The sequence below is a fragment of the Mytilus edulis genome, chromosome 8 (assembly GCF_963676685.1).
Source record: "Mytilus edulis chromosome 8, xbMytEdul2.2, whole genome shotgun sequence".
In the NCBI taxonomy this organism is placed as follows: domain Eukaryota; kingdom Metazoa; phylum Mollusca; class Bivalvia; order Mytilida; family Mytilidae; genus Mytilus; species Mytilus edulis.
Window position 1 is genome coordinate 40844102 of NC_092351.1, and position 18001 is coordinate 40862102.

The following is an 18001-nucleotide window of genomic DNA, read 5'->3' on the forward strand; positions in this document are numbered from 1 at the left end:
TATTCCTGGTAAGAAAATTTTGATGCTTATCATATGTCTAAAAAATTTACAGATTCAACAGGATGGCAATTGAAAGAAGATATATTTTTTTTGTTGTTATCACGTTTTCATTTTCAAATCTGTAGATAATTGATTCGTTGTCTTTTGACCAACAAGCTCCTTTCAGAGATGTTTGTACTTTTCATGGTCAGATTTAAGACCTTATATTTTCCCATCTTTTTCATTGTTGGGGATAATTATAAAGAAAATTATTAGTGATAAAGTTCAGAAGGCTCTTTTGATTATTCCTTTTGGTCTGCTCAGAGTTGGTTTTCTTTGCTAATACCAATTTTAATTTATTTGACAGTTAAAAGTTCTGCTAAACATAAAAGTTAGTAACAATGTTACATACCTGAAGAATGCCTTTCTGTCAGGAAGAGATTTGATTTAACTGTGTATTCACTATTGTAAAAATATAAGTGAACCAACACCTGAAGGGTTGATTGTGCGGTAGGGTAAAAACGTGTGTATTATATTCAGAAATCACTTTAATATAAACAGGAGATTTCAGAATCATTTGTAAAATATATTTACACTTAATCTTGGAGATCATGCATCTATGATCAAGCATTATCAATATTTTTTGAGAAATTTCATTATTTGGTGTGTTCAAAGAGAACCAATTCCTTATCACCATCTAAAAAGGATGTTATTGATTATTAAATTATTTTTTGTAAAACACAAGCTTTTCATATTCAGCATGTTTAATGTGAATTTTACTTGTTTTATGTTGAAACAGACTTGATCCTTTAAGAAGTAGATGTTACTAAATTTGTTTGTTTACTACATGCATATGTGAAAGGTTGCTTAAGCCTGAATCTGCAATTGAAGAGTTAGATACTCTTTCACTGTGGAGATGAATTTAGTGCTATCTTTTTAAGTTCTTTATATTCATTAGAGGATTTAACATTGAAGACTGTCTTTTATACTTGTGTCTTTATTTGCCTTGACTACAACTGCCAAAGTTCAATCTTTATCAGCTGCAGATTTACATTCTATGTTTTTCATTCAGAGACATGGCACTTTATTTTTTCATATACATGAGTTTTTGAAAAATACTAGATCTGTTAGTTAGTCTATATAGCTACCTAATGAGGTGATCAAGGGTTTTGATAAACCAAAACTTTGTGTTGTTAAGACAATGATTTATCATGTTTTGTGTACAAAATATGTGAGAGCATTCATCTTAGTCTTTTCGTAAAGTTTAGATAGTTAGAGAGAGTTCTAATTTTAGCCGAGGTTTTAAGGTTTACTCATTTAGAGGAATCTCTTCATAAGTGCATTTAGCTTCAGGATGTTCTATTAAAGACATTATGGCAACAGCTTAATTAGTCTGGACATATGGTAAAACTTTTTATAAGTTCTATAAAAGGGAAAGTGAATAATATCAGTACTAAAACACTTTTCTTCAGTTGTAGTTACTGGATGATCTTGTGATTTCTATGCTTTATTAAATGTTGGCATTTATAAAAATTGTTTTTAGTTTGTGTCTACACTTTAAACAAGCTAATTTATTACTTGAGACCGGAGGCGAAATATGAATAAGAATGTTCCTTCATCCAAGCATATCTTGGATGTGCAGGATGAAGGTCATTCTTAGAATATGAGCCTGAGGCTCGAAAGTAATTAATTCCCACCCTAGGGATTATCAGTCAGACCCACCCTTTTTCCAATGGGTTTTATATTTGGTCGACACAAACTTGCTTTAAATTATGACAAGTTATTATGGAACAGGTGCTTATATACTAGGGTCAAGGTCACTGGCCAGCTATGGTTATAGTTTGTTTCTTTAAACAGAGATATTACATGTAAGCTTCACCCCTCATAGAGAAGTTAAGCTAATTTATTACTTTCGAGCCTCAGGCTCATATTCTAAGAATGACCTTCATCCTGCACATCCAAGATATGCTTGGATGAAGGAACATTTAAGACCATCGTGTATTATTTGTCTATACGGAATATTTATCAACAAGGTCTTGGTATCTTCCAATAATTACATTAGATGTATGTTTCATTATAATACTTTATTCTGATTAGCTAACAGCACATCACGTGTTATTCCGTAACTTTTTGTATCACTCAATAAAACTTTTCATTCATGATAACACGTGGTCCCACAATAAAGTGCACAGGTGAATTAAATAAAAACAATACAAAATTCGTTTTTTCTTGATCATAGCTAAAAAAAAATGTAATTATAAGTATTGAATGCTTCTTTTTGTAACTTTATAGGGTTGTAAAAGCGTTGACCGTGCGGGCATTTTTAGAATGAAGCGCTTCAAAAATTTACAAAAAGAAGCATTCAATTCTTAATTGAAGCTCGTGTGTGCTCATAAGTATAGCATGCATGTTCTACTATATTGCATTATTTTAAATACAGTTGTTATAATTGAATTATACCTTGTACATGTAATACGGAAAGAGCTTTTATAGGCTGTGCCTGTTGCTCAATCCTTTTCATATCTTAATGAATAAAATATGTTTAAAATCTAAAATCTTCCATTGAATTTTTTAAAAAAGGACGAGTCTTTGACATACTCCTAGCTCATACACTGGTGACGTTTTTCAATGTCTGAGGGGCAGCATCAAACTCTTAAATACCGAATAAGTTGGTAAATGTATATCCCATATGCAGGTGAAGTTAGCACATTGCTACCAAGGTGGCGGGAATTGATGATTTCAAAATTAAATACATCTCGTGCCACAAAACCAGGTTCAACCCACCATTTTTTTCTTAAAATGTCTTGTACCAAGTCAGGAAAATGGCTATTGTTATATTATAGTTCGTTTTTGTGTGTATTACATTTTAATGTTGTGTTTCTGTTGTGTCGTAGTTCTCTTATATTTGATGCGTTTCCCTCAGTTTTAGTTTGAAACCCGTGCTTGTTTTTTATATACTCAATCGATTTATGAATTTGCGGTATACTACTGTTGCCTTTATTTGTCATGTATTCTTGTTTTGAGATGACCGTGCATGTCAAATTCGAGGAATAAGTCTAAAAGTGAGTCGGAGGAAGCCGTGTTTGTTTAATTTCTAGATCTGTAGGATATATTGATGGAACCCAATCAGAAAAGTTTGGATTGTTAATGTGAAGAACATCATCAATATATCTGAATGTGAAATTAAATGACCTGGCTTCTTTGATCTTCTTGTTTTTGACAAGACTTTAGTGTCTAAAGTAACTCAAGACTCGTATGAATATAATAAGGTCGGCACGAAGAGGCGTACAGTTTGTGCCGATTGGAATACCAACAATTTCCTTATTATTTTGAATATGATGATATATAACAGACCAAATTGTTCTACACGATGCAAACCATTAAACAGTTGCCACAGTGATTTGATACAATTCAAGAAAAACCATTAAATTTATCTTGATGTATTTTTTTTTTGATCAGCCTTGCCGATTAAAACCACTTACCATCAAAAAAATGTATGCACCAAACACTACAAATTGCAGTACAGCTGTAAATTATCATGGTTAATATTATTGAGTATTTAGTCTAGTGGAAATATAGATTCCTACACTGCAACAAGTGTATTACGATACTTCTCCACTCGAGACAATTAAATTTTATTATTTTTAAAGCGCGAGGCTTGCCGAGCTTTTTAAATAATTAAAATTTAACTCTCGAAAGTGGAGAAATATCGTACGACACGAGTTATGGTGTTGGAATCTGTTTCCCTGGTGATTTTTATCCTTCATTTTCAAAGATTTTCAGGAACTTGTGTTCTTTATATGCAACGTCATCAGGCAGGGTCGTCTTTTTTCATGAAGTCACAATAGGAAAATTCAGAAGAAAAAAAAAATCCTTTTTGACATCATAATCAAAATTCAGAGAACAGATATTTCACTACTGAGGAGAAATATTTTTCTCACACCAATCAAGAAATGTGAAAATAGCACAACATGATTTATTTATTTGTTGTAATAGGCTTTGAACTAGCCTCATGTAACTGTGAATCCTCTCATATTGGTGCTTTGTGTCTGTTGTCCTTATGTTAGTTTTTTGTGCTTGGTAATTTTTAGATAATGTTATTTGCAATTGATTTTACAATTTGTTTTCCGGGTGTGTGGTTGTGCTGTTGCACTGTTACACCACTGTACCAGGTTGTGAAGGGGTTGATCACTCACAATCATGTTTAAACCAGCCAGGATCATGTTATTCAGAGGTTTTTGTTCAGAGTTTTTGTACATTCATGTCTGTCAAATTTGTTGGTTGAACATTATATTGCTATAAATTAACCCTTTAATTTTAGCTCACCTGGCCCGGAGGCCAATTGAGCTTTTCTCATCACTTTGCGTCCTGCGACCGTCGTCGGTCGTTAGCTTTTACAAAAATGTTCTCCTCTGAAACTACTTGGTCAAATTAAACCAAACTTGGCTACAATCATCATGGAGGTATCTAGTTTAAAAAATGTGTGGGGTGACCCGGCCAACCAACCAAGATGGCCGCCATGGCTAAAAATAGAACATAGGGGTAAAATGTAGATTTTTGGCTTATAACTCTGAAACCAAAGCATTTAGAGTAAATCTTAAAAGGAGTAAAATTGTTTATCAAGTAAAGATCTATCTGCCCTGAAATTTTCAGACGAATCGAACAACTGGTTGTTGGGTTGCTGCCCCTGAATTGGCAATTTTAAGGAAATTATACCGTTTTTTGGCTATCATCTTGAATATTATTATAGATAGAGATAAACTGTAAACAGCAATAATGTTCAGCAAAGTAAGATCTACAAATAAGTTAATATGACTAAAATGGTCAGTTGACCCCTTAAGGAGTTATTGCCCTTTTAATATAGTGATTTTTTACCAATTTTTCTAATTTTTTAAAAATCTTTTACAAAAATCTTCTCCTCTAAAACTACTGGTCCAAATTTTACCATACTTGGCCATAATCATCATTGAGGTATCTAGTTAAAAAAATGTGTGCGGTGACCTTGCCAACCAACCAAGATGGCCGCCATGGCTAAAAATAGAACATAGGTGTAAAATGTAAATTTGGGCTTATAACTCAGAAACCAAAGCATTAAGAGCAATTCAGGCATGGGGTTAAATTGTTTTGCAAGTCAAGATATATCTGCCCTTAAGTTTTCAGATGAATCAGACAACCTGTTGTTGGGTTGCTGCCCCTGAATTGGAATTTTTTAAGGAAATCTGGCTGTTTTTGGTTATTATCTTGAATATTATTATAGAAAGAGATAAACTGTGAACAGCAATAATGTTCAGCAAAGTAAGATCTACAAATAAGTCAACATGACCAAAAAGGTCAGTTGACCCCTTAAGGAGTTATTGCCCTTTATAGTCAATTTTTAATAATTTTGTAAATTTTAACAAAATATTTTCCTCTGTAACTAATGGGCCAAGTTCATTATAAATTGAGATAATTGTAAGAAGCAAGAATGTTCAGTAAAGTAAGATCTACAAACACATCACTATCACCAAAACACAATTTTGTCATGAATCCTTCTGTGTCCTTTGTTTAATATGCACATAGACCAAGGTGAGCGACACAGGCTCTTAAGAGCCTCTAGTTTATTTTAAATTGCTACACGTTTTTCATATCAGATCTGACTAAAGAGCATGGTTTTTTTTCCTCTTTGTCAAAGGCTGTATGCATATGTAATAATATTGCTGATATAAACGTCATAATAAAATTAACGGTACCAATTTTCTTGCACCAGATGCGCATTTCGACAAAACATGTCTCTTCAGTGATGCTCGTGGCCAAAATATTTGAAATCCAAAGCTTATATAAAAGATGAAGAGCTATAATCCAAAAGGTCCAAAAAGTATAGCCAAATCCGTGAAAGGAATCAGAGCTTTGCATGAGGGAGATACATTCCTTAATTTATAATAATTTCTATCATTTTGTAACAGCAAATTTTAATAACACAAACAAAATCCATATTTTCATGCCAGTACCGAAGTACTGGCTACTGGGCTGGTGATACCCTCGGGGACTAATAGTCCACCAGCAGAGGCATCGACCCAGTGATAGTAATAAAATTAATGGTATCAATTTTCTTGCACCAGATGCACATTTCGACAATACATGTCTCTTCAGTGATGCTCGTGGCCAAAATATTTGAAATCCAAAGCTTATATAAAAGATGAAGAGCTATAATCCAAAAAACCATAAACCTCTAGTCTCATTCAAAAGCATACCACTTCTCCATTTATTTATAAATAATATGTAAACAGAAGTTGATGAGCAAGAAATCTGAAAACACATCTCGATCTAGAGCATATTTATATACATGAACCTGCTAATTAATATCAGGAAGACCTGAAGTGAAGTAACCTAGAAAATTGTGAAACATGTATGGATTGACTGACAGGGATAAAACTGTATACCCTCCTCCTTACCTTCCGAATCAGGGGAATAAACACCTATGGTGCTATAAATTGGCACCCTTGTCACACTAGGTTATTTGTCATATGCAGACAAATCAATTGTTAAAGAGAGAGAGAGAGAGAGAGAGAGAGAGAGACACTGACATACAAAACACAGAATACCTATGAACAATTCAATTCTCTTGACTTAATAGATATAAGAAGATGTGATATGAGTGACAATGAGACCACTTTCCATCCAAGTCACAATTTGCAAGAGTAAACCATTACACAATGAACTAGGTCAAAGTACGGTCTTCAACATGGAGACTTGATAACAAAGGAGAATGTTCTTTGGTTTATTTACTAATAAAAAAGTTCACAAGCACAACAGCTGTTGTAATACAAATGTTAAATCATGATCCAGAATACTCTAGTCTTAAAAATCACAATAAAATCATAAATATATACTATTTTCAAACTTGCATCAAATACCCGTGCCCTTTTCAAGGTACAAAATGTACAAACAGACTTGATTGGATGGTGGAAAATGGTATATTATAGAAAGTTTAATTTTTGACTTTTTTTATAAAATGGAAAGTCTTAACAATATACTTGAACAATTCAAAAGCTAAACATAATCATGATAATAGTTTTGATAGATCAATACATATCTGAGAATATCGAGATAAAAAATACTCCGTAAAATTATTGATTAGTAATACAATGTAATACTTTTGGTATTGCTAATGGTTTACAAATTAACAAAATATCAAAATTATCATAGTCTAACGACAAGAAACTATATCCATGTTTAAAACAACAGGAGTGAATCTTAATACTATCTCAACTATAAACAAATTAACATTATTGACTACATTAGTTAAAGGTCAATTAAAATTCCTGATTGTTACTAAAGTAAATAAGAGAATTGCTTCATAGAAACATCAATAGAAGTGGCATATAAACCTGAAAAAATATATTTAATGTGAGGTTCAATGTAAATAACTTTGTATTGAAAGATGGAATATAGTTCAATTCTGGTTATTTCCCTTCCATCATTATAAATAATTAGATATATGAAGATGTGGTATGAGTGCCAATGACGCAACTCTCCATCAAAGTCACAATTTATAAAAGTAAATAAGTCTTGATACTAAGAATGTTGCAGCATTATAAATGCATTATATGAATGTCTGATGGATTCAATAGTAAAGTAAAGTTAAACTAATGGCACACCTCTAGATGTCTTTATTAGGTGATTTTTCAAATAATGCAATTTAGTTCCAGTAATGGTTTACAGAATTCATGCAAAAAGGACTTCTCTATTTAGAGATTTCAAATGTCAAATTATTCATGATTTGATTGCTTCATTTATTACTTCTTGTTTGTTTCAGACTGACCATGTAGTTTCTTACAAACACTATTGATGTGATTTCCAATCACTGAGATCATGAGGGCATGTATCCAGCATTTTAAAAGAGAGCATCGACTCATTATTTCCAAACCTTCATATAACATGTATAAGTATAAAAAGTATAAATCAAGGTTGTTAAACAACCCTGTAGTAGTATGGAAACGGTATTGGAAATCTTTAACAACAGAATTATTTAAAAACAGACAAAATATTAGTCGTTTTAACTTAGTAGCAAGAATAAAAAAACAGCAAAAGAATTAACAATGTGGCAAGGCAATAGGCAAAGTTTGCTGGCAAGACAGTGGCAAGATGAAATAACCTCTAACAAATTCAATAACACTAGTTTACATAAGACAAACACATGCTGATGTAGTAATACACTTATAGAACAACAATCTTTAAAATGTTTGACGCCAAACTAATGGCAACTAATTATTGGACGCATAAAAAAAATTGTATAAGGTTTTTCTTGATTAACTGTACAAGGTCTGACTGTGGTTTCAAAGGCAAAATTTCTTCTTTGTAACAAATATGTCTGCTACATTAAAATATATTTAATTTTGTTTATTAAGACCTTAAAAGTGTTTAGGTATATAAGTAGAACATGTACCCTAAATTCAGTAAGAAAGTGTGAATGCATTAAAGCACCTAACATTGTCTTAAAGTATTTGTGATTTGATTTTAAATTTGTTATTTTAATTCTTATGTTAATCTAGTAATTGCTATTGGGAATAAACTCTTAATTGGTTTTAAAACAGAATAAATGTGCATTCTAGGTATTCTGATATCCATACAATCATTCTTAGAGAAGCCGTAAACATAAATAATATATATAAAATGCAATATAAAAAGCACCATTACTATAACTACTTGACTGACTAGCTATGTAAAATATGTACAATCTGATTAAAATGCCGCTCTAATGTACAAGCTTTGCTAACAAGGATCTTGACAACACTCAGTTCTACTTTCTGTTTTTAAGAATTTTCAGGGATGGTTTTGTCCAATAAATACATAAATCATAAATTTGAAGGCTGCAATTTTGTTGGCTGATGTAATAATTACAAGAACAGAAAGTAAAATGGAGTGTGGTCAGATCTTTGTAAGCAAAGCTTTGAAACAGGATCTTAGACAAGAATTTAATCAGATTGATTTATAATGGCAAGCACAAAGCAAACAATTAGGATTAAATCCTGACACAATCTGTGAGACACAATAATTGTAAATAATATATAACATGTATAAGTTTAAAACTAATAACTGGTTTTATAATATTAAACAGTTTTCAGTTATAAAATTGCAATAGTGAAGTTATTTAAAAATTGCTTATACAAATACATGTAGTACTCCATAGTACATGTAATAGATTTTCAATTTAAAACAAATATCAATTTAGACATTTCTTAAAAAAAATGCAAGGTCATAACATTACAATAACCTTATGCCTACTATGCATCAAATATATATTTACAATTTGTCAGAACTCTTGAATGATTGGATGAAAAAATATAAAATATTATTCTTCAAAGATTATTTAACATTTATTCAAAATACATTCATATATTAGTAAAGTAATTGTATATTCAAATTTCTCATGTATACTTAAATAAAAGTTTGTAAAATGACCTCCATATTATAGAATCAATACTAGCATACAAGAACATTTTTCTTTGTGACATTACCAGTATAAACTCCTAACCATGCTAACTGTAACTCTATATGAAAGAATCAATAACTAACAAATCATTTTTCATCAAACACCCACGGCATACAGTTGTATGTTAGTTTATTCAAAAACAGTTTTGATATTTGTCTCCCTACAGGCCTCAAAAAAACTAAGTGATAAAGTGATGTTTCTCCTAAAACGTGTTGTAATTTTACACTAATTTACTTTATCATTTTATTGACTAACAATAACAAACTTAAAAGTCTTTAAAAATCTACCAAAGATACCTATTATAATTTTCTATGCAGGACACCAGTTTTATCTGCAAAAGACTCCAGAAATAAAAAAAAATTAAAAAGCCCAATAATTTTTGAAATGCTAAGCAATCAGCCACCAAGGTCTGAATTATTTTTAAAAACATAAATAAAAATAAATTAAAATCAAGATATCATAGCACTATAAGACACTGCTTATCAAAAAGATAACATTCTTTCCTTAAAGAAAATAGGTAAAGGGAGACAATTCTGCTGAATTTCTCAAGGGGAAACAACTCTATTTAAGCTGTGAACATCAAATTTAACAATATTTTCATGATCTTAGGTTAATGTACTAAAATTAATAATGACAAGACAATTGCTATATAAATGTTCAAAGATTAATTTATAAATACACATTCTATTTGCTAAATTTTGCTAAATTATTTTTTTACCAAGGAAAAAAATATATATTCTGTTTTTGCTTATTAAAACTATTCTCGAAAAGAATTAATCTGTGCTATACATTATATATAAATGTCTATAAAGAAAAATGTTAAACAAATACTGGTATTTTTCGGTTGTTATAAATTTGATTTTGATTTATTTGCATAGAAATTGTTTTTTCTGTAAATAGGGTTGAGTCAAACTACAAATAGATTGATTTTCACTTTCATTTAATCAACTTTTTACAGTTGGAAACAGACTGAAATAATATATATATTCATAATAAAAATCTAAAACAAACCATGTGTATATCATGTATATTACTAAACAAATCAATCAGTGTGGTTTTGTTTCCAAATTACATGATCAATATGGTTGATTTTCACTAGAACAGTAAATATCAATTCTTCAATTGGAATGTAACATGATTTTTTACCTAAAAATATTTCAATGGTAAAAGAAATTTTCTATATCTACCCATAAAAGTATATTTCAAATAATCTAAACACTTAATAAACACTTTATAAGGAATAAACTTAAGGAATGATTTTGTATTGTATTTTCACTATTAATTATGTCAATCTTTCTTAATGGATTCATTGATATTCGTTGGATACCAATTTTTGTAGCTTACAAAGCCTATAGAAAATGTGAAATTCATCAAACATTTGAATTCGTGGTTCACCTGTACCTTAGAAAACCACGAAAAATTGGTATCCATCAAATAATAATTATCTTAATACATAAGCATTATTCCCTTTATAATAAATGCAAATGCTAATAAAAACTTCCTCTGTCATGGTGCAGAGCATACAAACAAGTAAATCATGAACTTTAACCTCTCAAAATTATATATCTCCTTCCAATCAAAATAGCTGTGACAATTGAATTGCATTAGAATAATGCTTTAATCTCAATTTTTTTTTTAGACCTTTATATAAATGTTATATAATATTGATCCTATAATTAAAATTCATCTGAAGTGTGAACATTAAACACAACTAATGACTTATTTTAACCCTATTACCATTTAGAGTTATTTTCTTAATGCATGTAGTTAAAAGTTTTGGTTGTCTTGCTTGCTTTGTTGCACATGTTACACCCAATCGATGTTTAAAATAAATTATGAGCTTTGAACTAATAGATCATGTAAAAAAATGCAACTCTATACAAAATCATGCTTATATATTCAATAAGAAAATCATTACTGAAAACTAAAAAATAAATGCTGTCCTGAAATTGTTTCGTATTAAGTACTGGACATGCGTCAATTTTCAAATCACCCATTCATTAAAAAATCTAACAAAATCAAAATCTGGCAACGTTAAATGTGGCATTAGGTGATAGCTCTAGTTTAGAAAAGAAAGAGAAATGGAACTGATTTTACATCAGTTAAAAATAAACATGTGTAGCACCTTCTGACTAGAAAATTATCACAAACAAATAGTCTTTCAATATGAAGAATATCTGTAAAATTAAAAATAAAACCCATATATAACAATTGTACTCATTAATAATTTCTTCAACAAAATAAAAAAAAGGTTATATTTTACTCTGAATTACAATATAATATAACATGTATTAAGAAAGGTGATAGGTTCAGTAAAAATTTAAGGTTCATTTTAAGGTTAACAAATAAACTTCTACATGTATCTAATTTGGCCATCTTTTGATATGCAATAGCTGCATTTAAAAAAAATTAACAAAACAGCAACAGAACATACCCTTGGTTTTATGTAAATATATATTTTTCTTCAGTGAATGTTGTATAAAACTAATTTAAAAAAAAAATAACATACATTATTCGAAGATTCAATACCAAATCCTGCTGTTTATAGACATCAGTCACATTGACAATAAAACTACTCAATCATGTTTATAAAAATCTGAAAAAATCTAGAATGGCAAGCAAATTCAATAACTAAACTGGAATGTAAAAATATTTCAATAAGAGATCTAACAAGGCAAAATAAAAAAATATATATATTTTCCCCCAATATTTGGGTGTGAAAAGGGGGAGGTTAATATGCTATAAATGAGGATTGCTAAGCACTAAGCATGCTAAGCAAGTTAAACAACAAGGCAAATCATAAAATGCATGGGTTTTTATTCAATACTTCGGAGGCAAATAATGTTTGGTAAGCACTTAGCAAGTTGAACAAACTGTCTTCTACAATCATTGACAATGACTACTTTAGAATGAGAATTAAGTTCCAGAATAGATAAACCTCAGATTATCAGTTCATGTAAACATAGACAGATGAAACCAAATCACTTAACACCCTTATTCCCACTGTGGCCTATACTTAAGTATCAACTCAGTAGGCAAATGTAGCAATTTCCATTCTACGGAACAGAAGTTTAAAGGAATAAATCTGGTTACATGGTTACAAAGATGAGTTTGAAATGAAAATAATCTTGAATCATACATGGATTCAAAATCAAATGTACCCTACTCAATGAGTTAGTTTTGATTTATTTCAATTAAAGATATAAAACAAAATGAATTTGATGAGAAGAAAAAAAAATCCTCAAAAAATTCCATAATAGCAGGTACACAACTAAAACATATGTACAATCTTTCTGTGAAGTGTGAAGAAATTGTATTGAAAACTGTAGGAGTTGATTCTGGTACACAAAATTTGTACCCTCTTTCATATATTTTGCTTGAAAAATATTATGTTTCCAAGCTGGAAAGATTGAGAAAAAATTGATTACATGTATTACTAGTATCATAGTACTGAAAATTCAGAAATTATTGCATGGTTTTTATCAATGGAAATAATTTGACTGAAATCTGATACAAATATCTGTATGTACAATCTTCTGAAATTGCAATAATTATTCATATCTTTTGTCCATTTTTCAAAAATGGCAATAATAAATGCAAGCAATAATATCTGAATTTACCCTACCCTTTTTCATAAATTTTTATAGCTTACAATAATTGTGAGATCAAGACGTTGAAGCCTCCCTGGTAATCAGTCAGGGGACTTTACTTAAATGAGTGATTTTCTAAATCACTGATTTAAGTAACATTATTTCCATACAGATTGGAAGTAAGAGTTGTCTTTCTTTGATAATCACCTATTTAAGTAGTACAAATTGATTGAATTTTATTATAGCTTTAAATATAGAATACTTATGATCCAGGGACTAATTATGTTTCTAAACTTATCAGAACCAACATCTGTGTTGTCTAGGATGACCAGGTCATTTCAGGTGATGACCTTGTACTGAATCTAGGATAATGACATAAAAATCACTTGTTTAAGTATCATACCTTAATTTCCTTCCCCAAAATCACTTATTTAAGTATCATTATTTTAATAACCCCCACTAATTTCAACACCCCCCAACAGTGAAATTTTTATGGAGAACAGTAGAATTTTATTACATAATCTGAAAGATGAAACCTTGAACTTTACAGGAAAAATACTCCCACTGCTGGGAAAAATCTGTTAAGAAAGTATGAGTTTATTATGTAAAGCCATTATTATAGCATTTTTTCAACTAAAATAGAATTTGCAGATAAATGATAGCATCAAAGGCATAAACCTTGCTACATAAAAGAAGAAAAAAGTTATTTTTTTCCAATTTTATTAATGAAAAGATATTATTAAAACCTATGTGTTTAAAATTTTGGTAAAACTACAAAATCACAATTTGTGACAAAACTTCAATTTTGCTACTCAAATATGTTATTTAAAAATCACTTATTTCAGTAAGTCCCCTGACTGATAATAGTGTTGATATATTTTCAAAGACAAAGATTTAGATTGGCCAAAAAATTGAACTAATCTCTCCAACAAATTACAGTATACATTAGATTTCCTCTAAGCTGAGTACAAAATAATGTAATTTGTACCAGTACTTTGATACAACATGTATTTCCTATAAGTACATTGTACATGACATAAAAAACAAAATAAATATCACAATGATTTAAATCTAAACGTCTAATACTTGTCCTGACACTTCTTTAGCAACAATGTGAAATCCACCCGATTTCCGAGACAGTAGCGCTAATACAATACCACACGTTTCCATAGTTATACAAACAGGAAGTAATAAAATTGGTGATATACAGAGAAATAAAAATCTAACTACACCTAAACGTCTATAGTTAAAAGATTTTGTTGAACCAAATACAAATAGAAATAGCATGACCCCACCCATAAAACCACATAAAAAATTGACTATTTGTGGCATGGGCAGTGGACAAAGTGGCACTAATATAATGTTTGGTACGGTAAACGGCATTGACAGCCAACCAAGTACCATGAAAGATATGCCAAATTTGTACTTTGGAGGTATAGATGGACATAATAAAGTCATTATAATTCCCTGAACCCAACGTTTTCTTTGTCGAATATAATCCATTGGTGAAAACGTACTTTTTTCCCACATTTCTCCTTCAATGAATCCGAACTGATAACCACTTTTCCAAGCTGTCAATGCGAAAAAACAATCTTCAGCAATACTTCCGTCTATTCCAAAATCAAAAGTGACTTTTCTTTCAACTCCTGCATTTACAACTACAAAACTCCCCTTCCAGCTAAATAGAGGCTTATGAAGATAATTTAAGCTAAATCTTAAAATTCCAAAGTCAATTCCAACTCGCACTAAATCTGCTATGGTTGTAATCCAACTGATAATTTCTTCATTAGCATAAGTGATGACACCCTGACCTAGCTGGTATTTATCTTCATGAATGAAATTAATGATTCCTATGACAGAAGATTCAGTTAATAAAGTCTCTTCGTCAAGATGTACTATCCAATCGTTATTTGATAACATGTTGACTCCATCTTCTAAACAATATTGTAACGCCCTAGCTTTGTATAGAGTACCATTGGCAGTGGTGTATGTTGACGGCACAACAAGTTCACGAGCACGTGTACTTTTCTGCATGTCAATTGATTTGTCTGTTACAACTTCGAATATATAATTATCCAAGCCAACCAATGAACACATTTCAATATTCCTACCAACATTTCGCTTCACTAAATCTGGATATGTTCCTCTAGTCACAACACGGAAACAAATGAAAGGACCAAATAATGTGGACATTTTTAACTTTGGTTTTCTTGGATGAGTGTTGAACATGACAATTCCTAGAAAGTTGCAGATGGACAATGGAAGTGGAATTAGTGTCATGTACCTCATAATATACATGATAATTGTTGGCCATTTTCCATAGGCCTCATAAGGATCGAAAGAATTATCTGGAGAACTCAATCCCCCACTTAGGACACAGAAGATCAACAAAATGGCTAGCAGTAATAACACTGTAAGACAATGTCTAACGTTGAGCATCCTTCTGGTAATCATAGCCATGGTTTTGGATTAGTTGGTTTATCTGAAATTAGAAATGGAAATTGTACACAATCAAATATCTTCCAGTTATTAATCATAGCCATGATTTGAGACTAGTCGGTTTATTTGAAATTATTATTAGAAATGAAATAGTTGGTTCATCTGAAATTAGAAATGAAAATAATTGTACTCATTCAATTTTTTTCTGGTAATCATAGCCATGGTTTTTGATAAGTTGGTTGATCTGAAATTAGAAATGGAAATTGTTCCCGATAAAATTGTGTGGACTTTACAACTTAACACTGCACCGACATGCCATACATATTGAAATTATATTCTGTTATATGTAATATAACTCTGAGATAAACTTGTCATTTCATTGATTTCTATTCTTTTCTTTGAATAATTTATCAATACTGATATCATTGTCCTTGGAACTAATAACTTTTTTACACCACATAACAGAATTTTACCATACTTTTGCCTAATAATTTATTGAATTAAATTTTTATGTTGTTTTGAAATATTATTTTTTTCAGTCATGTCGTTAGATATTAATCATTAGTTAAACTATTTCAGGATCAAACATAACATTGTGTTGACAACAATTAATAGTTAATTATATTCCATACATGTGATTCTTCCGGTGGGAGTCAAAATCTCACGCTTTTAAGCCCCTCTTCCATCCCTCCCGTTAAAATTTGAAATCTTCCGCTTTTTGAAAATGTCAACCTTGAAAAAATTTCAGTCGAAATTTTTGTTTACAAAATTGATACTGACAGAGAAAAAGTCTGAGAAACTAGAAATTGATATCGTAAAATCTAATTCCATCATTGATGTGTACACAGTTTTGTCATAATTTACTGTAGCATAGAGTTTTAGCCTACAGCTTCTTTCTCATAAATAAACTCATCATAGATACCTTGGGGATGAAAATGTGAATGCCAGTCACACATTTCATCTACAAAAAACTTGTCAATGACGATCCAAATAAAAATATTTAAAAAGGCCAAATAAAGAAGGAAGTTAAAGAGCATTGATGACCCAAATTCTGAATGGTTTGCCAAATACAGCTAATGTAATCTATTCCTGGGTAGAAAACGCTTTATATTTAGAAAAAAGTCAATGTTTTGTAAAAGAGATTATTAATAATTATAACCATATCAATGATTATTCATGTCAACAAAGATACACAAGATAAGCATATAGTACATAATAACATATGATTATTATGATTTAGGAACTTTGGGCTGTTAGTCACAAAGTTGCTCCCCTAGACTCAATGTAAAAAAAAAAAAACTACCTACCTACCCTGTTTTTTTTCAGCATGTGACAGTAAACATACATACTTTTTGTTTGGCCTTATCATATTCAAGACTAAAAATATTTTCATCATTTTATGAAATAAAGATAAGAAAATCCAACATTCTGATTAAACTCGAGGGATTAAAAAAGCTTTTCTGACTGATACTTTTATACTATGACTGATTAAACTGCACCTACCCAGTATTGTTGATTCATCATTTTTCAATAATTTCATTGATAGATGCCTGAACCATGAAATGCAATTGTCAATCAAATATTAATTTCATATATGCTTGAACGGAAAATTTTAGCAAAGCTGAAATCTAGTATCAAAGAAAATATGATATTTTCTTCAAACCATGAAAATAAACAACTTCACATGCAGTACTATAGAATGATCAAAACTACACTCACCCTGTATCAATTTTAAACTTGTTATTACAATAAACAGGGAAGTGACACATTTCCTGTTTTTCTTATTGTGTCTTTATTCACATCCTTAAAATTCACAATCCCATTGAAGCTTTTTTTTTTCGATCACACTAGGTTACTTTTTACATGTTATAAAAGGAGAAGGTATAATTATAGGACTGTATGATCCCTTTTCACAAGAAACTAAAATAAAGTAGACGTTTGGATTTGTTTAAATTTTTTCACAATTTTATAAATTTGAACTTTTACAACCTTTCAAAAAAAAATCTTGCGGTCAAATACAGGTAAACCCTCATTATTAACACATACATCACTAGCATAAAATAGTTTTCAATCAGAGAGACAACAATTACTTATTAAGAGATTGAATTTGTTAACTTGAAAGAAAAGTACAATAGCTCATCTATATTTACCTAGTATACATGTAATGGAATTACAAAGAATAAAGAAGTTGTGGGATAGAGCCAAGTTTTCATTTCCCTCTAGTTTAGGTAAAACAAATTGTATTTCCCACATGTAATTGATATTCAAATTGATACATCAGTTAAAAGTCACTCTACAGTGCAAAACATACCCATTAAACACATACCGATAATCAAAGTTTAGTTACTTACATTTTTAAAAGAGTAAAAAGAAGATCCAATTGAGGATTACAACAAATTTTGCAATAACAAACATGCAATAAATTGAAATCAATGGTTCATTGTTGTCCTAACTCTCAGTCAGAGTCAGACATGAATATCCTACCCATAGTTGTAGCACAATGTAAACGAACAAGGTGTTT

General features: G+C 30.4%; 1 protein-coding gene across 2 annotated transcripts in view; it reads right to left on the bottom strand.

Annotated features, from left to right (window-relative positions):
* Positions 1–13973: 13973 nt before the first annotated feature.
* The window catches only part of LOC139485572 (beta-1,4-mannosyltransferase egh-like), a 34639-nt gene continuing 30611 nt past the window's right edge, over positions 13974–18001 (bottom strand). For both annotated transcript variants that reach the window (XM_071270166.1, XM_071270167.1), the window contains one exon: positions 13974–15523. In XM_071270166.1, the coding sequence (XP_071126267.1) occupies positions 14113–15501 (1389 nt within the window). In that variant the 5' untranslated portion in view covers positions 15502–15523 and the 3' untranslated portion in view covers positions 13974–14112. The remainder of the gene's footprint in view (positions 15524–18001) is intronic.